The sequence below is a fragment of the Prionailurus viverrinus genome, chromosome B2 (assembly GCF_022837055.1).
Source record: "Prionailurus viverrinus isolate Anna chromosome B2, UM_Priviv_1.0, whole genome shotgun sequence".
Taxonomy (NCBI): Eukaryota; Metazoa; Chordata; class Mammalia; order Carnivora; family Felidae; genus Prionailurus; species Prionailurus viverrinus.
Window position 1 is genome coordinate 125,016,476 of NC_062565.1, and position 25,880 is coordinate 125,042,355.

The window sequence follows — 25,880 nt, forward strand, 5'->3', positions numbered from 1 at the left end:
GGAGCCCTTTTTTCTATTTGTTTCTGTTTCTGATGAGGAATATTCTATAGCATAACAAAAGCCAAAAGGATGGGATATGGTATATCTATATCTGTGTATTCTTTTTAAAAAAATTTTTTTTAATGTTTATTTATTTTTGACAGAAGGAGAGAGAGACAGAGCATGAGCAGGGGAGGGGCAGAGAGAGAGGGAGACACAGAATGCAAAGCAGGCTCCAGGCTCTGAGCTGTCAGCACGGAGCCCCACGTGGGGCTAGAACTCAGGAACCATGAGATCATGACCTGAGCTGAAGTCAGACATTTAACCAACTGAGCCACCCAGGTGCCCCTATATCTGTGTATTCTATATTTTAGGAGAACACCACGTGTTCACCATGTGGTTTTTCTTTGTAATATATATTTCTTTTTTCTTTTTTTTTAATTTTTAATGTTTATTTTATTTTTGAGAGAGAGAACGAGAAAGAGAGAGAGAGAGTATGAGTGGGGGAGGAACAGAGAGAGAGGGACACACAGAATCCGAAGCAGGCTCCACGCTCTGAGCTGTCAGCACAGAGCCCGACACGGGGCTTGAACTCACAAACCATGAGATCATGACTTGAGCTGAAGTCAGACGCTTAACCGAGCCACCCAGGCGCCCCCGTAATATATATTTCAAAGTAGTCTATAAGCAACGGTTAAGACTCACAACATATTATAGTGTATGGATGATTCTAATGTCAAAAAAAAAAAAAGTTAAGGCCAGTAATCTGTAATATCAAAAGTGGTCCATTTTCAGAAGACTGAAAACAAGTGCTTCAGAAAGATGCTATTGGGTTTTTATCTACAAGGCCCTCTCCATCAAGGCACCAAATCAAGACTGGACCCTCTCATTTCATTCAGACCCCTGTGATAATTTGGACAGTGGCTTCTACCTGCAACACTTATGAAGGAACGACTCACATGGTCCCATCATAGGGAAGTGATCCAGAAGCGAGTATGGTCATGAAAACTCAAAACAGTGTGAACTGGGTTTCTTAAACTCCATGCAGTGAGATAGATAGATCCTAGAAATTGATTTTTAAATCCTGTCTTTTCCTCTCCCATTAATGCCCTTTAGCTCCCCCCACCCAGGTCTAGCCCTTCATACTTCTGGCCCTCCACCTTCTCCTTTGCTCTACACTTCTGCATTATACAATACCCGCCTACCAGCATACTGGGAAGGCTCAACCTTCCCTGGAGCTTGGAGAAGCGGAAGATGTTGAGGGACCCACACCAACATAATGGCAGGAGGGGCAAGCCAGAGAATACTTGCATGGTAATTTGACTTACTGTACTGTTCCCTACTGCACCAAATACCGTTACGCTGTATTTTGCACTTATTATTACTGCTATTTACTAGCTGTCTGATCCTGAGAAAGTTATTTCATGTTCCTGTTTCCATTCTTTCTTTGAACAATTAAGAATAATTAAACCCATATCAGAGGGTCTAGATGAGGTTTGTATGGGTTAGCACATGGGAAGCACTTAGAGCATACTGTTTAATAAGCACGATTGTCATCTCTGGGTTCTGCCTATAGGTAAGCACTTTAGGTCAACTGCTCCCCTCCCTAAGGGGTAGGAATCTGATGGGAGGAAGGGGAGGCCAGGCCAGGCCAACTGGCGAATCTTCATGGGGCAGACCAATTCCCCTGATCCATACCCTCCTCCTTTCCCAGTAGTACTGGGAACTCCAGTTGACTCTGCCAACTCCAAGACCGGCACCCCTTTGCCCCTTATCAAGCAGCACAGCTGTTAATTTCCCAACAGCCAGCTTGAGTTTATTCCGGGTGGTAGCTTCACTCCACTGTTGACGATGTCAACATTTTTCATCTTCTCAAATTTGGCAAAGCCTCTGGTCAGCTGATGGACACCTCCCTTGTTATGGATTTAATCCCTCTGGTACTTATTATTCTACAATTTTTTTCTATATTGGTCAGAAGTGATGGATTTAATGGAGTCCACTCTACCATCTTGAATTAGAAGCTCCCTAGAATACAATTAAAGCTTTTCTTCTAAGCTTTAGGGTGACTTATGTTTATGATAGAGTTTATATTCACTTATTTAGTGGTTCTTCCAACTAAAGAAATCTTCTTTCATTTTCAACTAAAGAAAAAAAAATCCATCACCATATTAGGATTTTAATCATTGTCTCTAGCTATGAGAGTCAACTTGGGGGGTGGGGGGGAAAGCACACAAAAAATAGGATCACTTTATCTTATTTTCTTTTACCCAAGAATATTTAAGTAAATTGACAAATGAGCAGATACACATACAAACACACAGAATCAAAGAATTTGGAAACAAAAAGGATAATTTGCAATCATTTTATGAATGAGGTTATGAGGCCAGTGGAGAGAGGTAAACTGCCCAAGCCTACACAGCCAACAAGAGCCGAAGTTGGATGCGCTTCAAATATGGCCTTTTTGGATACGCCTGGGAAAACAGAATAAGCTGATCCAGCATTTATGTTTATTATATTAATAGGGCTGTCTTTCAGCAGGAGTTGGTAGCAAAAGTCAACATAATAAAGATATTATGGCTATATTCTCCCATTGTTTTCATTTTCTTAGAAAAGGAAAGCCTATCAAACTTTATTGTCAGTCCTGTCATATATGGTTTTGAAACTAAAATAATTACACTCCATAGTTGACCTTGTGTGACAATTGAAGGACCTTGACGTATTATTTCTTTGTGGCATTCAACAGTAAGTGGCACCCAGCATATCTGACTACTTACAGTGTGAGCGTGAGAAAGTGTTTGGGGACCTACAACTGCTTATTTAAAGGGTGGGGACTCAATATAATTAGAGAGCCAAAAGCCACTCAGCTTTACTAGGGAAAATATCATGCAATGCACTGTTAGTCTTTAGATGGCTTCTTAGTCAACTTCTTCGTTACTCTCTAGAACTCTCTGGAAGTCTGCCCCTTTTATGACGTAAAGGTATCTGTCCTGGTGAATATGAACCAACAAGGAACAGAGGATCTCTGTGCCTGAACAGGGCTGAAAGAAGTAGAACATGTTAGCCAAGATAACAGTATGTCTTTGTTGGAAACATTTCGGATTGAAATGCTTCCGTTAATACAGACCCTAAGTCCCAGGAAGCCATATTTTTCCTACATGTGCATCATTAGACTATAGTATGTAATTTATTAAGGAGGGAAAGGCGAAAGTTGGATAGGGAAAATCCAAGACAGGAGTGCTTGCTTTAGAGAACCGTGTATCTGAGAGTCGTTTTCAGGTACACAAATTGTTTTCATAATCTCTAGCTACCCATTATCTTCTTGAGTTACCTGTGCTATTATTTCAGAAGATGACATTTTTAACATTGTTAATTATCACCTCGACTCCTCTACCTGTCACAGAAGTCTTTAAAATTTTTGGTGTGAATAATCACCCAGACTACATTCTTCTAAATTTATGATGAGAAATGTTCAGCTCATATGTTGAAAAACAGAAAAAAATTGCCTGCCAAGAACCAACCGGCCAACAGAAGCACTGAGAAGTGTCTCCAATATCCCACCATGCCACTCTGCAACCCGTCTTCACATCTACACACACCATAGGAGAATTAACCTACAATCCATGGTGGAGAACTGGGGGAAGGTGGAAAAGGGGAAAACAAGTAAATTCCTTGCTGTCCCACTACCTGAATGGAAGACGATCGTATCTCAAGCAGGAAGACGAGAGAAGGATGAACCTTCAGCTAAACCACACAAGTGTTCCCTGGCATCTGGAGCTATGGGAAATCTCTCAGTCCATTTCCCTCTGGTGGCAGCAATGGATAGATACCTGTGTACCGGGTGCTAGTCATTAAAGAGGTCCGGGGAGGAGACTAATAGAATCCATTAAAGTTCATTCAAAAATTGTTATTGGAAACCTCAAATGAGCAAGACCCTTAAAACTAAGAAAAAGCTACTTTTCATTTTATCCAACACTCTTATTATTTTGCCCCACTCAAAGCATTTTTTTAAAAATTCCCTTCTCCTGGCACCTGGGTGGCTTACTCAGTTGAGCGTCTGACTCTCGATTTTGTCTCTGGTCATGATCTCATGGTTTGTGGGTTCAAGCCCCATGTCAGGCTCCGAGCTGACAACGTGGAGCCTGCTTGGGATTCCCTCTCTCCCTCGCTCCCTGTCCCTCCCCCACCTGTGTGGGTGTTCTCTCTTTCCAAATAAGTAAACTTAAAAAAAATATTCCCTTCCCCAGAGTTGAAAAAAGAAAAAAGCAAAACCAAAAACTACAAACTAGAAACGAGATTAGAACACCTGGTTTATTGGGGAAAATTCATAATGAAAACAGCAATGGTTTATTCTGCAACTTACAAAATAATAATTTGGTATATAAAATGAATTGGTTTTCATTATGTAAGAACAAATGGTAAAAAAAAATAATAATAGTCAATGCGATATATCATATATTTGCCATTCAGAGAAACCTCACATCCCTGATTTTTCCCATTGTATGTTTTATATCAGATATTTTAAATCTCTTTTCCGAGGAAGACCAGGTTTGTAACTACATTTAAGGTGTTGTTTACAATTGCCATCTATCAGAAGCTGTGTCTATATGATTAGAGCCCAGTCAAACCTGAGATGAAGAATTCAAGCCATTTCTTCTCCTGACGCTGTCTTCATGCTACTTTTTGATAGGAATGGCCCTCCTGATGCTTCAATAAACAACCAAATCACACCTGTCAGCCGCGATGAGTTAGACCCAGCCCAGCTTTCAATCAGATCTACTGTGTTCCCGAACATATAGACACAAAAGAGTACAGATTTATGGATTCAGCACTTTCCCACACCCCAACCCTACAAGCCACTTCAAAAGAGAAAATTTCATCTTAACATTTCACTACGTAAGGAGGCCTGACTACGGCAGCAGGCTTTGGCTATGAAAGAAAACGTTTGTAGATGCCATATCAAGTTAACATGAAGTTTTGCAAAAAAAAAAAAAAAAAAAATCAGGATATTAGTTAGAAATTCTCTCAAATGGTATGCATTTAGGAAACTATTTTGCTTCTTTAAATAGGTGAAGGCTTGAAAAATATATACTTTTTGTATTTCTTGTAGAATAGTTGGTCACTGACAATTTTTACTAATACCGCTCTCTTCTCATTGGCTTTTAATAGACCCAGTCCATTCCACCTGAGAAAAACAGAAACCTGATCAGGTCACACCAATCTTTGAAGCCTTCTCATTTTTTACCATATAAAGGGGTTACGTTTCATATTCATATTCTTTTACAAATGCAGTATAAATGGTATGGGTAGAAATAAGGAGATATGGGCATATTACAGGTAATTAATTAAAGGAAGTAAGTTTTGTTTACAAACATATATAAAAGGTGAATATGAAACTGTACCGCCATTTAAGAAATATTTTCTCCCAAGTTATTTAGCATTGACTAATTTGATGATATGCACACTGCCCACCAAACGGGTTCGAAGAACGCTGAGGAAGACAGTTTCTTGCTCTGGGATCCATCTTGGCAGCATCGAGTTTCTTCTGCTCACTCCCCACCTTAGGCGGATGTGTAGAAGTACCTGGGCTTAGCATTGCCCAAAAGGTCATCTTCATAGTTGGGAAGGCAACAGAAGAAGAAGGCACAGCCGATCAGGATAATCGTGGCCGCCCACCCAAAACCATAGGCCCAATTATAGATGTAAGTGACGGCAGGGTTGGCATGAAGGTCGAAGGTCTGGGTGTACTTCACGGGGTAAATTACCAAGGAGATGATCTGGAAGACAGCTGAAGGGAAGAAAAACATCCCAAAGAGTGAATATGGATGCATGGATGAATGCGTGGTACCAACAGATTAACTCCCTCTTCCACAATGTCTTTGCCTTTACATAACCGTTAAATCCACTTCGCGCTAATGAAAGGGACCGGGGGAATGTGGTTAATCATGAGCCAACACAGGTTATTGAGTGTTGTATGTCAGAGATACCTGGCACTGAGCAGAACACTGAATATACGAAATACAGACAGAGAACAATTAGGGACTCTCTCGGTAGTACCTGTGTATGCATTACGTTTACTAAAGTAAAAGGTGCAAAACTATAGTACAGAGTAGAAAGCAGGGTGGTACCGAAGAGTATTTTTTCATCTTGGTAATTCCTGTGCCAAACACAGTTCATATTTTCCATGTTAGCAAAAGTAATATGTACACATATACACACGTGTGCACAACACATACGTGAGACAATGTTGATAAACTACACCACTGGAATAGTCATTTAATAAACGAGTGACTAAGTGGCAGGCACAGCAAACCAATGACGCGAATGACCAATGTAGGGAAGCACCAGAAAAGCCTGCAGAGGAGGCAGGAATCTCAAGAATAAATAGAAATGGAGAGATGGAGGTCGGAGGCAAGAATGTTCCAGGATGGCGGGACGGGAATTCAAGAGGGGAAGAGTCAGTGCCTTGGGGAAGTGGAAGGAAGATATAAGAAAGAATGCACAGACCCAGAAGATTTCTAAGCTCTTTGGTAGAAGAGTCACCTTATTACAGTTATTATTCACCATATTGGCATTTTAAGCAAATTAAAAAAAAATGCAAACTTGATTAAATCTATTTTTGTCTTATTTTCCAACGAATATGCATAACTCTACAAAGCTGTAACGAGCCTCCACGCGCTATGCTGCGTTCTTGCATTCTCTCACGCCATAGTTCACCCGTGCATTGTCACATCATTGGACATGAATGCATTTTCAATCTGTGACATTGAGACACCAGTCTGCACCCAGAGGGGCCAGCTGGCCGTGCTCTGGAGAGCAGAGAGTCCTCAGTCCTCCTCCTTTCACTGAAATGCTTTCTGCCAGCTCCACGAATGCATCCTCAAAGTCATTTTCTTTTCCTTTTTTGTTTTTTTTTATTGCTAGAAAGGCCATCAGTGTTTCCACATCATGGTTTGTTCCTTCCGTTTTTCAACTCAAAATATTCCCCTTCTCTGGCAATTTAAGAAGAGCGATCTCGGTGCAGATCTTAACATTTCTCTGTTTCTTATATGCTTTACATGGCAAATTCTTACTTGTTAAGTTTATTATTTACTGCAAAATATTGTGTAAGACATAAAAGCAACCCTTGCCTATATTATCTTCAAATTCCCCTGGTCATAAATGTTAAATATCGTTCACCACCTGTTTCAGTTCACCATATGTAAAGTTCTTACAATGATTTGGATCTATTTCTGCACAATCTTTATTGTATCGGTACTCAATTTTTCAGATAGTAACCCCAAGACATACATAAAATTAAAAATAATTGTTGCTGCGAAGTATTTCTTAGAAGTCCAGTAGGCCCTAACTGAACGTTGCTAACCACTAAAAGTACACTGAAGATTCCTAGGCCTTTCCCTCTTCTATCAACATGCCCCGTTCTACTTATCAAACTCTCAAGGCAAAAATGAGTACTCAGTCGTAAGGTGAGAAGGCAGAATTAAGCAGGACAGTAGGCAGTGAAGCTGTGGGAGTTTGCCAGAATTAGTCTTCCTTACAACAGAAACTCCTGCAACCCTGTCAGCTCGAGCTGGCCCTTCCCAGATCGTAATGTTTTTAACGCTAACATGGAGGAAAGAGTTTAATTGGGATTTTTTAAACGATGGTAAGTTCCATACAACATCGTGTTTATCATGTAACCACTGGTTACGTGTACCATTCGCCGGCACTAAATACGTTCCCAATGTGTGCAATCATCACCACTCTCTCTACCTAAAACTTTTTCAATATCCCCAACCTAAACTCTGCTTACCCCTCCCTCTCTCAGCCCCTGGTAAGCTTGGATCTACTTTCTGTTGCATAAGTGAAATCATAAAATACTTGCCCTCTGTGTCTACCTTGTTTCTCTTAGCATAGGATTTTCAAGGTCCATCCACCCTGTAGCATATATCAGAGCTTTATTCCTTTTGATGGCTGAATAATACTCCATCGTATGTGATATACCACATTTTCATTTAACATTTCCTGCAACACTTGGGTTGTTTCCACCTTTTGGCTGTTGTGAATAATAATGCTTTGACCATGGGTGGACAATCATGTCCAAGTCCCTGCTTGTTCAAGTCCCTGCTTTCAGTTCCTTGGGATACATACAGACAAGAGGCATTGACGGGTCATATGGTACCAACTAGGGTTTTTCAATGAACATGAATGTCCCAGTGTTATTTCTAATGGTGATTAAAATAGGCGCCCATCTAGTCTTCTAAGGCATGTGAAAGGAAGATACATCGCGTGTGTCGGTTTGATAAAGTCTTATAAATTTAACTACGAAAGCCAAATAGAAGCGGAAATAGGATTCAAAAGATTCTTCATGTTTTGTGATTCCAAACCACTTCTGATTTTAAAATAGTATTTGAAAAGCAAACTTTGAGACATAGGGAACATTGGAGTAAACCTTATGTTTCAATTAAGAGAAATTCTCCAAGGTAAAGGTGAGGGCCAGACCTGTACGGGCTGGTTCTCTGAAGCCACCTCCTTCTTCTGAGCCAGGACCCTTTTCACCCCCAACTTGTTCTGCCCAGGTTCTGCGAGCACCCTCCCTAAGCTCAGGGAACCCAGAACAGGGCGGTCTCCCTCTGGGCTCACGCTTGATCTTATGCACCTCTTCTAATCACAGGGCTTCTGACTTGTTCCAAGACCATCTGCTCACTCTGTACTTGTACTCCAGGTCTGTAGCTGGATTTCTGCTTTGGTCCCTCGAGCCTAAGTTGGTACATTGAGAAAAGACCTGTGGATTTTCTCTTCCTCAGAAAATCCAATGTTGCATCTAAATTCAGTTCTGCGGCTGAGGTCCCTAGTGCCAGGATCCCACCTAAAATTTCAAATAAATCTTGCTCCTAGACTCCTAGTTCTTGCATTCCATTAATAAATGTTCACTCTGACCGCACTCACCTACATAACTAAATTCCCATCCCCCAGAACTGGCTCTATGATACAAAATGGCAATCCCAGTCCGGGCGCCTCCTAGAGTCTCCCGTCCCACCACAGAAACCCTTTCTATGCCCCACTATATCATAAGCTTCATCCTTCAATAAGTAACATCCTTCAATAAGTAAAATGGCTCTGGGACATTCCAGCCCCCTCAGCAAGGGGATCAAGGAGGCCAGCACTGGGATCGCTATGGAAACACTACACTTCCAGGGCTGACTCAGCCCTGGTCCCTCAAGGTAGGGGTGTCGCTGGACATGGGGTCATCTATAAGCGAGAGCAGCACGCAGAGTGACAACCTCCTCCCTTGGATGGAGGACATGTAATACCGTCTGAGCCACAGGAGGAAGGGGACCTAGATCTTAAGACACGTGACTGTTACTTCTGCCCTTGTGACACATTTTCTGCAAACAGATCAGGAAGTGTAATTGTCAAGGGTCATGGGAGAGACAGTACTATAGTGATGCCTACTGAAGGTATGAATTGCTGACATAGTCTTACCAGCCAGGGCCAGGAGGCCTCCAATCACCCTCAGAAAGACAAGCATCTGGGGTCCACAGAGGGCAAAGAAGGAGAGGATGAAACAGATCACCAGGATGATAAAGCCACAGAAGAGCATGGCAGCGGCTGCCCTTCCCCACGCTGTAAGAGAAAAGAAACAGTAATTAATAAGACAGACATGCCAAATTTAAAAATCACTTGTCGAAGCATCAGTAGGAGTTTTTTGCTCTCTGCTCATTATATCTGGGCGCAAGGACAGCTTTTTTGACAGCACTTAAGCGTCTCCGTATCTCAAGGGAAGAAGAGGCAATTCGTGCGGAGGGTGCCCGATACGTTGCTACACAATAATGCCTTCTCCCCTCAGAGTTCGGGCGAATGTTTAGATCTCTGAAAGGAAAGTTCAAACTCATCAAACTGTTTCTCACGTAATAAAAAGGCCACATAAACAGGTATCTTTAAAAGGTTCACTCAAGTTCTAACACAACGCAACTATAGTAAACATTTTTTATATTGAGAAATTAAATTAGAATCCCGTTAGGAAATGGTTCAAATACCTTGACAAAACATCGTTGTTTCGTATTAATGTTTGGTTCTGTGCCAAAATAATCATTGAAATCATCTGCCTCATGACTAGGCAGAGATGTGAAATAAAACAATTTAATTATGAAGAAGCTGTGACTTCATAACAAGTTTAGGTACAAATATATCCAGTTGCTAGTCTAAATGTTAACGTCTTGAGCTATTCAGGATATATTTGCACAAGAGCTCTTAGTTATTGATATTGGCCCTCAAAGGTCTCAGGATGAAGTGACAATTGATTTCTGGGTTTGAAAATCTGCACGGGCACCTCCGGCCCCGTGTTGTTCTACCTTGAGCCTGTGGAAATATGGAGAGCCACGTACCCTGGCCAACAATCCCAGCCAATAATTCCCACTGCACAACCTGCACGGATTTCTCAAATCTCTTCAAATACAACCTCTCTAGAGGGCCTGACACTGATGGTGTAATCGCTCTGTGCCAGGCTCTGTGCTAAGAACCTGACATGCCTTAGTTCACAGAATCTTCACAATCTTTTTAAGGTTCATACTATCATCACTTCTTTAGCGGGGTGCCTGGCTGGCTCAGTCGGTAGAGCATGGGACTCTTGATCTTCGGGTCATGAGTTTGAGCGCCACATTGGGTGTAGAGATTACTTAAAAATCAAAGATCTTTATCATCATTTCTTTAGAAATGAGTATATATGAAGGCTTTGAAAGTTCAAATAACCTGTCACGTAGCCACACGGCTGATAAGTGCTTCAGGCAAGTTCGATTTCCAGCCTGTCTAAATCTGAAACATGATTCTTTTTAGGTCTATAATTTACATACCATAAAATTCACCCTTTCAAAGTATGCTCCTGCTATATTCACAGGGTTGTGTAACCATCACCGCTTACGATTCCAAAATTTTCATCCCCCCAAAAGAAGCTCCATACGTGCCACCCCCACCCCTTTCTTCCAGCTTCTGGCAACCATTAATCTGGTTTCTGTTACTATCAATTTTCCTGTTCTGGACATTTCATATACACGGAATCCATACTGCATGGCCTTTTGTGACTGTCTTCTTTCACCTATTGTGTGGCCAGTCTGCATTTTATTTATCCATCCATTCACTGATAGACGAACACGCACTCTTAATCTATTTACTTTTTTACTGCACTCAAAAAAGCGAGTCATGTGTTCATCTGCCCTGGTTTCACTCCTCCTCGAGCGCCGCTCGGCTGACAAATTCATCCTCCCTTAATTCTAGGTCATGTGGTCACAGTGGAAGACACAGGGGGCAAAAACAATAGGGGCTCGGAAGCCAGCCAGACTTCATGTGCGCCCTGCCTCTGTCACCAATTAGCCACCATCAGCCTGTACATCTGCTAACCTGGGCTAAAAATGCCTTCTTTCAACATTATTGTGAGGAGGACAGCCCTTGTGTGAAAAGTCAGGGAGCTAGGAAGGCTCCAGCCTTTACCACTCGAAAAGTGCCTTGCGTATTATTCCTCTGACTTTTCTCCAGTACCTCACCTTTCTCCATGTTCTTTCTGTATTTCTTTGCTTCTGCACTTCTTTCCATTCGTTCTCGTTCCTCAGTTGCCCACTGCATGTTTACATCATCATCTGTTATAGACAAACCTTCTCCAACCCCCATGCTCCTCCCAGATCATCCTCTAGGTTTAGGAATGACTGGGTCGTAATAGGTTATTAAGAAGAGAACACATTTTTATATGTCTCAGAAATACCATGTTTTCCCACAAACTATCCCTTAGTGGCCTGCAAGGTGAGGCAGAGACAGAGCATGAGTGGGCCTATTTTATATTTATAAAATTTTTTTATAATTTTATATATTTTTTATTTTTTATTTATATTTTATATATAATTTTTTATTTATATTTATAATTTTCATTACTTTCCTCCAGACCTTTTTTGCTCTTTCCGGAGATCGATCAGAGGTCTTAGGGGCAAGATAAAATAGAAATGTTTTATTTTAAATCAGAAATGAATAAAGCCAGAATGTGAAATGTTCTCACTTTTGCCTCGTCCTTCAAGTAAGGTAACTTGCAAGAGAAGTGGCATCGTGCTATGGAAAGAATAGTAATCAGACCATGTCAAGGTCGAGCCCATAGATCATGGTGTCAAAATCATCAGTGGTGCTTATTAAAAATACAGATTCCCGTGACTCCCTCCAAGCCCAACGGATCATAACTCAAGAGGTAGTACCCAGGAATCTGCACCTTACCGGCATCTCTTACATCCATACTAAAGTTTGAGAAGAACTAAGAGAGATGATTAATCTCCTTATAAAAACAGAGCGCTGCCAAAAAAGAACATGTAACTTTCGGTATATGACCCACTGTCGATTACAGTCTCATTTCTACGGATTTTTATGGCTGCTGTCAATCATTACAGCTAAATCCAATTATCAAATCCAAAGAAGCAGACACTGATTTTGCCTTTTAAGTTGAGTTCACAGGTTAGAAACTGCCATGAAAGGCAACCAATCTGTATAAGCATACGGAGGAGTGCACACATAATGAAAACTTGCGTAGCAGAATGTGAGTCTTCAATAATAACAACAACAAAAAAACCTTCCTAACAAGGAACGTATTTTGCTGACCAAACTCTGACAGTCACAGATCAAGGTTTGAAAAGTATAGCTAACTAAATGATGAGGGATGTAGCTATGACGAGTAGTATTAATAATTATTCCTGTTTATTTGGGGAAGATTAATACAGATTATCCCCATTCCCACTCCCTCTAACATGATAGCTGAAGTGTAATTTACATTTCGTTTCACGTACTTGAAAGGAATTCAGAAAATAGTGAGTCCCTTCGCCTACCCTGAAGCCAACAGGTGAACACAAATATGAACACAGCCCATTTTAAGAACTTTGCCTAAGCTGTGTGAAATAATCCAGTAGTGTCTTGTTTACTTTAAACGCTGAGTCTGAGAAAATCAAAATGGCAAAGTAAGTGGCCTTTTGTCTTGAGAAAGGCTTCCCTGGAAGCAGAGCACGTGATAACCTGCTCCTGCAGCATGGAAACACCCACACTGAATCATTTAATTATCACAGAAGACAGAAACCTTGGCACAGTTTTGAAGACCTGGCTGATGAGCGATGAGTAAGGCAATCTGCCCTCTCCTATCAATGGCTGTTTTGCTGTAAAATGATGAGATGGACCCTACCTGGTCTGATCAAGGTCATCCCAGCCCAACATTCCTCCCGAGAAGGGGGCCGACAGCCATGCAGACTTATAACATGGCAAATCTCCCCGACACACCTTGTGAAAAGTTAAGTCTGCACCCCGAGTACTTTTGGTTTCACTTAATTACCCAGAATGAGCCTAATACCTACAAATGTATCCAACCCTTTTAGGAAGGATTTCTATGTTTGTATTATACCATGGTCTAAATTATACCGTATTTACCAACCCCAAGAGGAAAACATCTTAAAGCTATTTCTTCCATGAATGTACAGATGGATGGTCCTTGGCTCTTCGAAGGCAGACTGTCCATCTTTATTCTGAAGACAAGTCTGTTCTCCATTATTATTTTGTACACAAAATGTTATTGTCTTTCCTAATTATGGTTTGCGACAGACAGCAGGGAGGATTCTCACTGTCAATTAGCCCTCGCCGAACAGGGACCACAAATCACGCAGTACTACAGGTACACGGATGCTTTGTTTCCGTGCAGGAATGTTTTTTGTTTGTTCTGTCTCCTTAAGGGGAGACCAATTTGGTGTTGTATATAACCTATTACATCCTAAATTTATTTTCTAAGTGCCACTTGGAGAAGTTCATATTATTAAAGAGACCAGCCGCTTTATAAACCCACTTTTAAATAAGATTCATTAAAGGCCCATTTGGATAAAGAACAGCCTACCTAATTTGGCTCTCACTTGCAAAGATTCAACATCAGATCGACACCAATGGTCACTAATGTAATTCTGAGTTTTTCCTAGAAAATGCTTTTAGGTTTTTTGTACGAGAAAAATGCTATTATCTTTTTTCCAGTGATGACATTTGAAAATGCAATGTTACAAGACAAATACAGCTAGGAAAAGACCAGTAAGGTCAACGGATAAGAAAGGAGCGAGAAAAAAAAAAAAGAGGAAAAATAAATACCTTGAATGCCACGCTGGAAACCATAAATCAAACTGAAGTTTGTGAAAAGGAAAAAAAAAAGAAAAAACAACTTACAGACGAGAGCACTACTAATATTTTTAGTATTGTGGGTAATATTTTAGAGACGGTCACTAATTGTTCCTCCAAAGTTAGTTTTTCTTTTAATGGATTTGCTGCATTCTTCAGTAGTTTTCCATGTGGGCACCCAACACTGACCATGACAGTCTGGTCTAGCTAGCCCCTTACTCAGTACCTTGCAGATGCCCACTTGTCGCCCAATTAAAGTAGAATCCCTTTCCAGAACAAAAGATCCATCTATTAATAAGGAAGGGCCTACCTAATAAATCTGAGCTTTGATCAGATCTCATACTATTTGTATAGAGTTCTTTAGGTCAGATAGACTCTTTATGTCATGGACTGAAAACTGGATAAAACCATGATTACAAGTTACACAGTTCCTGTCTGCAAATAAGTATACACATAGATGGAATATATATTCAAAAAGCCTGGTGCATGCCCAATGAGGAGGTAATCTGCAGGAATATGGACCAGTGCTTCTGAAACTATACAGTGCTTACGTGTCACCTGGGGACCTTGTTAAAATGCAGATTCTGGTTCAGAAAGTGGGGCCTGAGATACTGAGTGCCCAGTAACCTTCCAGATAATGCTGATGCTGCTGGTCTGGACACTTTGAGTAGCAAAAATCTTGAGGGCAACTCATAACAGACCTCCAAAAAAAATTACATAGGAAGAAGTGATTTTGCAGAAGCTTTAGAAGACAAGCAAAGCAACGTCAGGGGCACGTGCGACAGCATCCAGTTGGCGTGAGATTCTTCACGTGCTCTACATTTTCTCCTGAAACTGAGCCAGATGATAACTACTTACCACTGTGTTTTTACGGAACGATGATACTTTGCCCCGTTATGGTCTTCTTTGAAAGTGTCCGTGGGGAAACCATCCATCCCATACGGGAAGATGTGAAAACGGAGAATTGCTCCCTCAACTTGGACAAGATGACTAGCAGGGAACTGGGGATCAACGGTCACATATTTGAAAGTCAGATGAAGAAGGCTGGGAAGGAGAATTTACACAGAAGCACATTTGAGCTCCATCGGCGTAAGACAAGTACTTTTTTTTTTTTTTTAGAATTTTTTTTTTAATTTTTTTTTTTTTTTTTTTTTTTTTTTTTGAGACAGAGAGAGACAGAGCATGAACAGGGGAGGGGCAGAGAGAGAGGGAGACACAGAATCGGAAGCAGACTCCAGGCTCTGAGCCATCAGCCCAGAGCCCGACGCGGGGCTCGAACTCACGGACCGTGAGATCGTGACCTGAGCCGAAGTCGGACGCTTAACCGACTGAGCCACCCAGGCGCCCCAGACAAGTACTTTTAAACAAAGAGCAGCGTCCAGGGAACTGAATTAAGTTGCGAACAAAGGGAAGAGGGCTCCGCTCATTGTGGGTGGTGTTGATGAGCACAGGCTTTGGTGAAAGTGTAAACAGGTGCACTCTTACGCCCTTCTAATTCTCATAGCCTGTGAGTCTGTGCCCGCTTGCACGGAGAAAACAAGTTAGGTCACTAAAAAGGGAGTGAGGCTGTCGGGCGATTACTGCCAAGTGCAGCAAATGGCTAGGTCACAAGTTCCCACACGTCTGGATTTTATAAATGAACACACATATCTATGCTTTAATTCGGAAAATCAATGGAGTGGCCAACCTTTATTTTTCTGTGTAAAGACATGAACACACACCCGCAAAGAGTAATCTACCTACTAATGCCTAATTTCATAAAACAATAACATTTCAATATCTCACCCTACCTCTCTGCAAAAAGGCCTCAAGAGCATAGTCTCAAAATGAACTCTTCTAAGTTCAATTTCGCCTAATGTAAACCTATTCACTTTGTACTTATGTTTCTCATTTCCTGTACATTTTAAGAACCATAGGGCTAAATGATCTAAAAATATTCACATAATAAATACTCTGATTCTTGGACTTATCCAAGACTGAGTTCATGTAAAAAAAAAAAAAAATACCATTCAATGCATTCTGTGGTATTCAAAGGGCGTCTGGTAAAATGAAGCTCTGAACTTGTGAGTTCAGATCTAAAGCAAGCACTCTTGGACTTGGCCGTACTGACTCCCCGCTGCCATTCTTGGTGCATAAACTCATCGCCATTATCCCGGTGCATAAATCCAACTCCATTAGTCTCCACCCTGACAAGCCAGAGCTTGCTTGGGCTTTAGAATCTGTATCACTGACACTTAAAATATCTTCCTGATGTATTTCTTCTTAAAAACGGGGAATAAAAGGTGCCGACGGTACAAAGACAGTCTGCATGAACATGCATTCCAATTTAATTTTGCATTTTATTTACATGTGAAATTCGAACAATTATTTCAATGTTCTTTTCCTGTTTGGAGAAATATAAATGTGAGGTTCTTTCTGTGCTTTACATGCTCATGATGTTTTAAAAAATTAAACAAGTATTTGTTAAGCTGGGTATCTATTTAGTTGTTAACACCATGTAAAAACAAATATCCAGCTTATAATTTGGTTGATTTATAAGGAAAAATGAGGTGATGTGGCAATCTGAAATTCTTTAAAAATCTGTCAATAACCACGAGGAATATAATATTCTGCATTTTACATAGTTCTAAGGAACTATCTCCCTTTATAAAAACATCTATGTTATTAGTATTATTGCCAATACTTGAAGAACAATCTGTGTTTTTAATATCAAAATGAGCATATTAATGTTATGAATATTAATACAAAGAGATGGTCAAGCGCTTTGTAATAAAAAGGTATATTTTCTTAAAAGTTACGATGGTAGTTACATGTGTGGCTTAAAGTTACCTGGGTGCTCAGTAGGTTAAACATCCGACTTCGGCTCAGGTCATGATCTCGAGGTTCATGAGTTCGGGTCCCATGTCAGGCTCTGTGCTGACAGCTCAGACCCTTGAGCCTGTTTTGGATTCTGTGTCTCCCTCTCCCTCTGACCCTCCCCTGCTCATTCTCTGTCTCTCTCTCTCTCTCTCTCTCGTAAAAATAAATGAAACAATAAAAAAAATTGTTTTAAGTTACAATGATAAGTCACGTTGATGTTCTAGTACATTTCAAGAAGTTTTTAAAAAGTGGATGTACAAAAGTCAATCCTCTGTATTGAGATATTTTAATTAGAGCCATCCACCTTACTCTTTGTTGTGTTTATACATACGTGGGAGTGTGTGTAAACTGCTCACTACATTTTAGATAAACCTCCCATAAACACGTTGTTTTCCGCAAAGCCTTACTGGGGTTATCTGAAAATCTCCAGGGTTCAGAGATGCCTAGATAATCGCCCTATAGTGTAGGAATACACAATTTTTACACCTGTTAAGGAAGCCAACATCCATGGCAGAAAATAAAGTGAAAGTGTAATAAACACTCCAACTCATCTCTGACCAGAATGGCCTGAAATGGACCTCTCTTTGAGAGTTCACATCAGTATTCTTCTTCCCACGGTTGCCTAATGACCATGACCGTGGATCCTGGATTCATGATTTGATTCCAGGTCTAGAGCAAAAGCTGCATCGAACACGTTATTGGCACTTACTTCTGTTTGCAAACGTCACAGGAATAACTAAACTGAGATGTTAATGCCACTGCCCCCTTACGGAAATCAGTCTTGCCGCATCATACAGGTAACAGATTTTTCAAGACCCGCTTGGAAAACTGAACTTTACCAAAAACCAGTTTCTTTTTGTCTTTTAAGTTTATGTATTTTGAGAGAAAGAGAGAGAACGTGAGTGGGGGAGGGGCAGAGGGAGAGCGAACCCCAAGCAGGCTCCACACTGTCAGCGCGGAGCCTGATGTGGGGGCTCAAACCCAAGAAGGGTGAGATCATGACCTAAGCCCACATCAAGAGTCAGAAGCTCAACGGACTGAGTCACCCAGGCGCCCCACCAAAAACCAATTTCTATATCAAATTGAAACATAGTTTATGGACTGGATCAGTGTTGTCTTTACAATTAAAAAAGTTAATGCTTTAGCCTTCTAATTAAAAAATTGCACCAACAAAACCTGCTTATTCCCTTCCACATACAAAGCATCATTCTGAGGCTGGAGGAGCCACGCCCTGGGAAGGTGAGCTCATCCTCCAAGTCCAGAAAAAATAAGAACTGCATTGTGTGAGTTTCACAAGAGGGCTGTAGCCACAGCCAGGGAGAGCCATGCAGGCTAGATCATGTCCCAGCAGCAGTGCTGATGGCCGTTCTGGCAACACCTCTCTTCCAGCCTAACCTTCACATGCGGAGGACTGCAGAGTACTCTCTGGGTCTGTATTAGTCTCTGTTCTGACGTCTGATCATCAAGTCCGTTTAAAAGAACACATCTGTATAAGCAGTCTTCGTAAGTCCCCCAGAGAGACTGAGTTCCAAAGCATTTTGGCTAAAAGATACAGATGTATGACTTCAAAGAAATTAATTCCCTTTAAAACCCTAAAAGATCTGAGATACTAGAAACCCCGGCAGGAGTTCTGTTTGTTTTAAGAGAGGAAAAACACAGACTTTAAGGCAAGCAGGAATTCCTTGCGGTCTTTACATTTCATTACCTGCTAATGAGGACCATGCCTCCTTTTGTGGGGCAAGCTCATGGTGAGAACTTCCAAACAATTCCGCAGTAGATAAGATACAGCACCAGGCTCTGGATACGGGGCCCCCAGAACCAGAAATAAACTGGGTGCTTCGAAGTCCTAGGCCACTTCAGAGTAAAGAATCAAGTCAATCGCCCTAGCAGGGAATGGAGAAAGACAGGGCAGGCTTCTTCCTCGGTTTTAAACTCAGTTGCTAAAGCCCCATTCGAGAGCACTTGCTTTCAGTTGGGAATTGGGCTAGTATTTAAACCCTCCTCTCCAGCACCCCAGGCACACAAGGCTAATCACAATAGATCCCAGCTGTTTTTGGCAACTACCTTTTGTGGGGGGTGGCAGCGGGCAAGAATGTGCCCCTTTCCAGTGGTGCCGATTAAGTAAAACACCCAGGCTGCTCCATGCTGGAAAAATAAAGCAACTCCAACTGCAGTGTGTGAAATTTGTCAACGCTGCTTCATTTTGCTGGTGTAGAAGATGTGTTTGCTGTGTAGATTTCAGATCAGATGAAAATAACTGAGTTTTCTCAACAGCAATGCCGTACTTAAGTCAAAAAGACACCCCCTAAAACCAAAAAAAGAACCAGAACTAGCCTGCTCCTTAAAAGAACCGCAGTACCCATTGAAATCGCAACTAACACTTTCGCCAAAAATTCCATTTTTTTTTTTAATCGAGTAAGAGTTGCTTTCACTCAGTTCAAGCCAAACGAATACACCGACCTTGGGGAAGGCGCGTATATTTTCATCTTACAAGGAATCAGAGGAGGCGGTGGCATAATGGCAAGAGAGTTCACTAGGTCTCCAAGAAAATAGACTTTGTTCATTGTATTTACTCATCTAAACCTCTTTGATGGCTGAAAAATCACCTTTCGCATGTCACCGACAACCCCTACAAAAAGTTTGAACTAGGGCCATTTTGGCCCAGCTTTGAGCCTGGTTTTGGCCACTGAAAGCTGCTACTGCTTTCTTTTGCTCGGGTCGGATGCCTAACCTAAGCTCTAAATAGATTTTTTTTTTTTTTTAATCACTCACTACCTCTGCCCCGGTTCACTCCTTTCGCCTAGGGCGGCCTCCGAAGGCCCGAGGCCGCGCACGCCCAGCCGCAGCCCAGAGGGCTTCCCGGAGGCGGCGGCACTCACCGTACTCCATGAGGCTCTGGCAGCCATCCTCGTAGGACCCGCTGCCGCCGCCCTCGTGGAAGCATCGCCACCACAGGGAGGACGTCTGGATGTGTTCGCTCGACTGCAGCCAGCCGCGGCCGGCCAGCGCGATGATGTCGAAGGCGATGGCGCTGAGCAGCAGCAGGGGCAGGATCCACCTGCAGCGCTCGCAGGCCAGGCCGCAGCGCAGCATCTCGACGGTGGCGGCGCGGAGGAGAGGAGCGCGCGGGGCTCGGTCGCCGGCGGAGAGTGGCCCGCGAGCGCAGGCAGCGCGACAAAAGGGAAGAGGCCGCGGGGAGGCGGCTCCCGGAGGACGCGGCTCGGGGCGCCGGGGCCCCACCTAGATTCCGGTGACTCACGGCGCGCCGCCCCGACCTGCCCGGCCGGCCGGGGTGCGCGCGGGGAGAGGCGGGGCCGGGCTCGGGTTACACCGGGCGTGGGTGAGCCTGGCCCGCCCGCGCCGCCCTGGAGCCGCGGGGGGCCGGCGCCCGGCCCCGGAAGGGGGTCCGGGGGAGGGGGGTGGGTCCCGCTGCAGCCCCGCGCGCCTCTGCGCCTCCCCACTGCCCCGTTCCCCGGCCTCCTTGAGCCTCTCACGCCAAATGTGGTTCTTCTCCGTGCCTCGCCGGGTGCACGTTTTCATCCGAGCCAACCAGCTAAATATTTCATCCCCGAGGCCGGATAATGGTCTGATTTTCAACAATCCTGCCTTCAGGTTTCAGGCAGTTTGACAGGGGTGTCCACGTTGTACCTGTGGGTCAGTGCCGCACTCCGGTTGAACGCGTGCGCAACCCAGGAGCCGGTCCCTGACCCTCCTAAGCAGAGGTGGGCACTTCCTCTTGCTCTCCACCTTTGTACCTTGTACCGTGGCTCGCTTTTATCTGTTTATGTACTCGCCTTTCCTGCTGGGTCTGGAGCTCTTCGCCAGCAGAGGCCAGGTTTTATTCAACACAGTGGCTGGCGCTGTGTCTGGGTCTTAGGGGGAGCTCAAAGAAACATTTAATGTCTGAACGCACAGGATTTAACAGATGCCACCCCAGTCTTGGAAGCGCTTTATCTTGGCTTCCCAGATAGGTTCAGGTTCCGGTCTGCGGCAGTCCACTCTCCACCACAAACCTGTCCCTATTGAAGCCCCACTTAATCTCCTCTTTTCCTTTACTATTTTGAGGTTTCTCCAAATGAAAGCCATAGGTCAGCATGCAGCCAGCGCCTAAAATCCCACTTCCAGTGTCCCGGCCCTGCTTCTGTCACCACCATGACTCGGGTGTGGTAGGGAGGGTGGGGTGGCAGCCGGGAGTGGCACTGAGGAGAAACAGATTCTCAGTGTCAGGCCCCACGGTGGCCTTGGGCAAATTATGAAAAACATCCCACGAGGGGTCACATCTTACCTTTCACCTCCACAGATCTCCGCTGAATCCCACCCATTTGTTCTAAAAGACTTCGCAATGTTTAAAATTTAGTCCTCTGTTTCACTTCGGTACTCTCGATAGAAACAGAGGACTATTTTGCCTTAAGCAGCTCTCCGACAATTGTTGAGGACTCATGAAATAAAAGTGCTGAGGAAGTTAGTGTTTGAAACCACATGAAAAAAAATTTCCCCAGCCTTAATTTTACATGAACCGAATTCACATATTTTCCTTAGAGGCCAATATTTTCACTTTGAAAGAAGAGCATGGGGGTGGGGGGAGGGCTTCTGCCAAGAGTTAACTGCCTGCGGTGGAGACTGTGTAAAGAAAATAAGTTCTCGGGGTTTTCAAAAGTTAGGCAAATATTTGTTTAAGTAGCTGTATCTATAGTATATTTGTGAGGGAAGAAATCGGATTCTTACAAATCAAATAGAGCACTCATCAGGAGCAAAGTGGTTTTAGACAAAACAAGAGTTTCATTGGTCTGAGTATCTCTAAATGATTTGGGACTAGATATACCTTCTTTCTCTTGTTCCAATAGATTTGAGGGCAAGAGAGTATTAATGAGGTGAAAGAGAGCAGAGTAGCTCTTCGGAATTTCTGGGAGAGACTAAACCCGCCCTGTCTGGATAATGTACCTAACATATGTCTCTCAGATTGCGGAACCAGATGGCTCAGGTTCAGATCCTTTCTGATACTAGCCGTGTGATACGGGGACACTTAGCTTCTTTGTGCCTCAGTTTCCTCATCTGTAAAGTGGATAGTGCTCACCCCATAGTGTTGCAATGAGTATTAAAAGAGCTAACATATGTAAAGTGTGCAGAATAGTGCCTGCACATCGTAAGCCACAATAAAAGGGTTGATGGTGATGATGTTCATAGGTTTCCCACTCTAATAAGATTAGAAAGGGGCCTTTGCATGCTTGTAAGGAACAAATTCTTTGTAAGAATACCAACTGTAAATCGTTACGTTTTCGCAGACAATGCAATCATTCATCCTGATCATTATTAGTGAAATGATAGCTTATAGTGGATAATAGACAATTAAATAGTCCCCCCTGCTGGATAACACAGGGATCACAGGGCGCTTGACAATGTAAAGTGTATCTGAAAAAGGTTTTTATTTTTATCAATTGGGTTTTTATGGTTATAAAAGCAATAAATATCACAAACAAAACTGCGTGAATATATCATTTAAAAACAAAAACATGTAGTTGCTTTACTATCTTCTCTAATGGTCATAGTAGCTAACTAATATTTGCTGGGAGTTTACTATGTGCCAGAAAAGTACTCCACATCCCACCTGGTGAGGCATGTCCTCCCATCACCTTCATATAGACCAGAGGACTGGGGCACCAAGAAGTTAAGTAACTTGCTCAAGACCGCACAGTCCCCGAGTGGCAAACCCACACGTCATCCTAAGCCGTTCGTCACCAGAGCCAGTGCTATTCACAATCACCATTTGTAAGAATTTGGAAAATATTTCTCCAAAAGTTTCCTTCTTTCTCCCTCCTCTTTACCCTTGTAAACATCCCACCCACCACCAATTCTTTCCTGAGCTGTAATGACATGGTCCCAGAGAAGCTGCCATGACCTCACTAGTAAACCAAAGTGATAACCGTGCAGGTGTCGAACGAGCAAGGCACAGGAAACCAGGCACTCTGAAGTCCACTTCTTGCTGGCTCTGTGTTTCACCTCTAATGTTTGTCCCATCTCTCCCCTTCCCCTGTTCATGCGAACTTTTAATTGTCTCTCCACTCTCCCTTCCCATTCCTTCCTGTCTATTCTACCCAGTAGTGTGATAGTAAATGTTTAACAACCAACTTTCTGGCCCCCCCCGCCAATCCTCAACTTATAGCATCTGCCAATTTCCATCAGGTAAAACTCCCCCAAAGCTGATATCCAGCTACCGCCTTGATGTCACTGAACAGAGTTTGGAGGAAATATACATAATCATCTCTCTCACGCTAGTAAAAGCACACCCCTGCGTCTACCCCCAATATCCTGCTAAAACTCCTCCCGCAGAGGTCACCAGTAAGCTCATATTTGCCAAATTCAGTGGCGATCATTAGCCTCTCTGTTCCGCTAGATACTGTGATGTCTCCCTCTGTAAAACTGCTCTCTGGGCTTCTATAAAGATGTTAAAGCCCAGTGCCTACAGATCATCAGGAACACACCTATAGTCAAATGAAGTTAGATTTATTAACTCTGCAGCAAAGGACACTGCACACCACGGGAAAATCTGGGAGTGTCTCAGAGGATGTTAGGAGAGCTCAGTCAAAAGATTTAGGCTTGGGGCGCCTGGGTGGCTCAGTCGGTTAAGCATCCGACCATTGGTTTCGGCTCAGGTCATGATCTCTCGGTTCTGTGAGTTCGAGCCCCACATCAAGCTCTGCACTAACAGTGTGGAGACTGCTTGGGATTGTCTCTCTCCCTCTCTCTCTGCCTTCCCCCTCCCTCTCAAAATACATAGATACACTTAAAAAAAAAAAATGATTTAGGTTGATGCCAGGTGATTTTGGAGAGGGTTCAGGGATGTGGCTGTTTTGTTCTAAGTTTTTTTTGTTTTTGTTTTGTTTTGTTTTGTTTTTCACTTTTTTTTTCAATATATGAAATTTATTGTCAAATTGGTTTCATGTTTTGTTCTAAGTTATGCTATATCAGGAAGAGTGCTATCTTATTTTGTAGTTGCATGGTGCGTTTTTTTCTGTGTCCAGATGTGAACACGGAGCGGTCTTGTTTTTGTTTTGTTCTATCGTAATGATACAGTGACCTTGTCTGATGTTAACATTCTGTGAGATTACTTATGCTTGACATTGGATCGTCCTGGCCCAGCTACTGGCTGCCAGAACAATCACCAACTGTCAGGGACTGGCTTTTTCTTTCTCTTTCCCCGGGTCACCATGAATCTCTCCCTCCGTCCCTTCCCCTTCTCCCTAATGTGCTTGTCCTCCTCTGACCCTTGCCCTCACCCAAGGTTGGATCCTCTGGGATTCTTTCCTGTGTCACCCTTCGGTTCATTCTAGACATTTTCTTTGCGTTACGTCGTCCACTTTGAGGATTTCAACCCCTATCTCTATATTATTCATGACTTGCAAATATACCCACTTCCTATCTACGCTTCTGAATTTTATATCCAACTTCCAGCAAGTGTCGCCACCTGGATTCTCAACCACATTAACCAACCCGTACTCTTCTCCCTGTAGCCCCTGTATCACCTCTATCATCTTGGTCACCAAAACGAAACCTCCAAGATCATCCTGGACTCTTTCTTTTAGACCCCGTTCAAATGCAGTAACTTAAAAGTTTTGCCAGCCCCCAGACAGTCTGCAGTGCAGACTCTCAGCTCCACCCCTCCTCCCCTCTCCCTGCCCTCACTGCCAGGGCCGTGCCCTCCTCCAGTTCTCAACACGCCCCTCTCCCTAGTCCGTCTTCCACAAGAAGACTAAAGTGATCCAGCTAAATGTGGGTCTGACTCTGACACGCTCCTTGATGCAGCCCTCACTGATTCCCCATCACCTCTGCCATCAGGAATGAGATTCCTAAAAGTAACACACAAATTCTTCTGTGGTCTGGCCCGTTTTGCCTCTCCAACCTCATCTGTCCCCTTTACTCGCTTTCTTATCTTGTCAGTTCTCCCCGACCTGTCACTTCAGGGCAACCTGTAACTCTAAAATGCTATGAAAGTATAGATAAATGAAAAAAATTCTGACTCAAAATGGAAAGAATATGTATTTATGTGGAACAGTAGATGGCAGTGGAATACTGTTCTTCAGCATAACATTTGCAAGACCTGAAATTGATCAAATACCCATAGAAAAACTAATAGCCAAATAGTAGTATGATTTTTAAAATGTCTCTAGATTTTAGTTAATAGCAATGCATCCATATTGGTTTCTTAATTAAAGCAAATATGCTATGCTAATGGAAAATGTTAATATAAGGAACACTAGGTGCAGGGGGTTATGGGAACTCTACTATCATAAGTTTTCTATAAAACTGAACTATTCTAAACTATTATTTTTAAATGCCTCTATATTCTTAGTATATAATTTTTCTCATACAAAGAAATAAATATGAAAACCCAAATAACAGTCATTTCCTCATATAAAATTAAATACAAGGGGCGCCTGGGTGGCTCAGTCGGTTAAGCGTCTTACGTCAGCTCAGGTCATGATCTCACAGCTCGTCGGTTCGAGCCCCGCGTCGGGCTCTGTGCTGGCAGCTCAGAGCCTGGAGCCTGCTTTGGATTCTATGTCTTCCTCTCTCTCTGCCCCTCCCCTGCTCATGCTCTGTCTCTCTCAAAAATAAATAAACATTAAAAAAATTAAAATTAAATACCAAAAAACCCCCATCAATAATTAATCTTTAAGTTTTAAACATAAGCGTCAGATATTCAGAAATAAAAGCTATTCATTTAACATTTTACTGTCCTGTTGTGATTAGGAATGCATTATTTTAGAAAATCTGAAGACAGGAAGTATAAAGAATACGTCACCCACAGACGATTGCTTCTTTCTTTTCAACCACAGTCAAGGGCTGCTAATATTTTGACCTTTGGTTTTAGACTTTTTCTCCCCTGGCTCCTAGCAGCC

The 25,880-nt window shown here is 42.7% G+C and overlaps 1 protein-coding gene across 1 annotated transcript; it reads right to left on the reverse strand.

Moving 5' to 3' along the window:
- Positions 1 to 4,273: 4,273 nt before the first annotated feature.
- On the reverse strand, positions 4,274 to 20,219 carry PERP (p53 apoptosis effector related to PMP22). Its single transcript, XM_047860444.1, has 3 exons — positions 19,863 to 20,219; positions 9,442 to 9,582; positions 4,274 to 5,764 (listed from the first exon to the last, which is right to left on the reverse strand). Exons 1-3 carry the CDS (start codon positions 20,074 to 20,076, stop codon positions 5,538 to 5,540), a joined length of 582 nt encoding a protein of 193 aa, XP_047716400.1. The 5' UTR covers positions 20,077 to 20,219; the 3' UTR covers positions 4,274 to 5,537.
- Between the last annotated feature and the right edge of the window lie 5,661 nt (positions 20,220 to 25,880).

Excerpts from the sequence above, each read along its gene's own strand:
- PERP (XM_047860444.1), bottom strand. The coding sequence starts at position 20,076 with ATGCTGCGCTGCGGCCTGGCCTGCGAGCGCTGCAGGTGGATCCTGCCC. Across the intron at positions 9,583-19,862 it reads CCAGAGCCTCATGGAGTACG|CGTGGGGAAGGGCAGCCGCT; the intron begins GTGAGTGCCGCC and ends TTTCTCTTACAG. Across the intron at positions 5,765-9,441 it reads AGGCCTCCTGGCCCTGGCTG|CTGTCTTCCAGATCATCTCC; the intron begins GTAAGACTATGT and ends TCTTCCCTTCAG.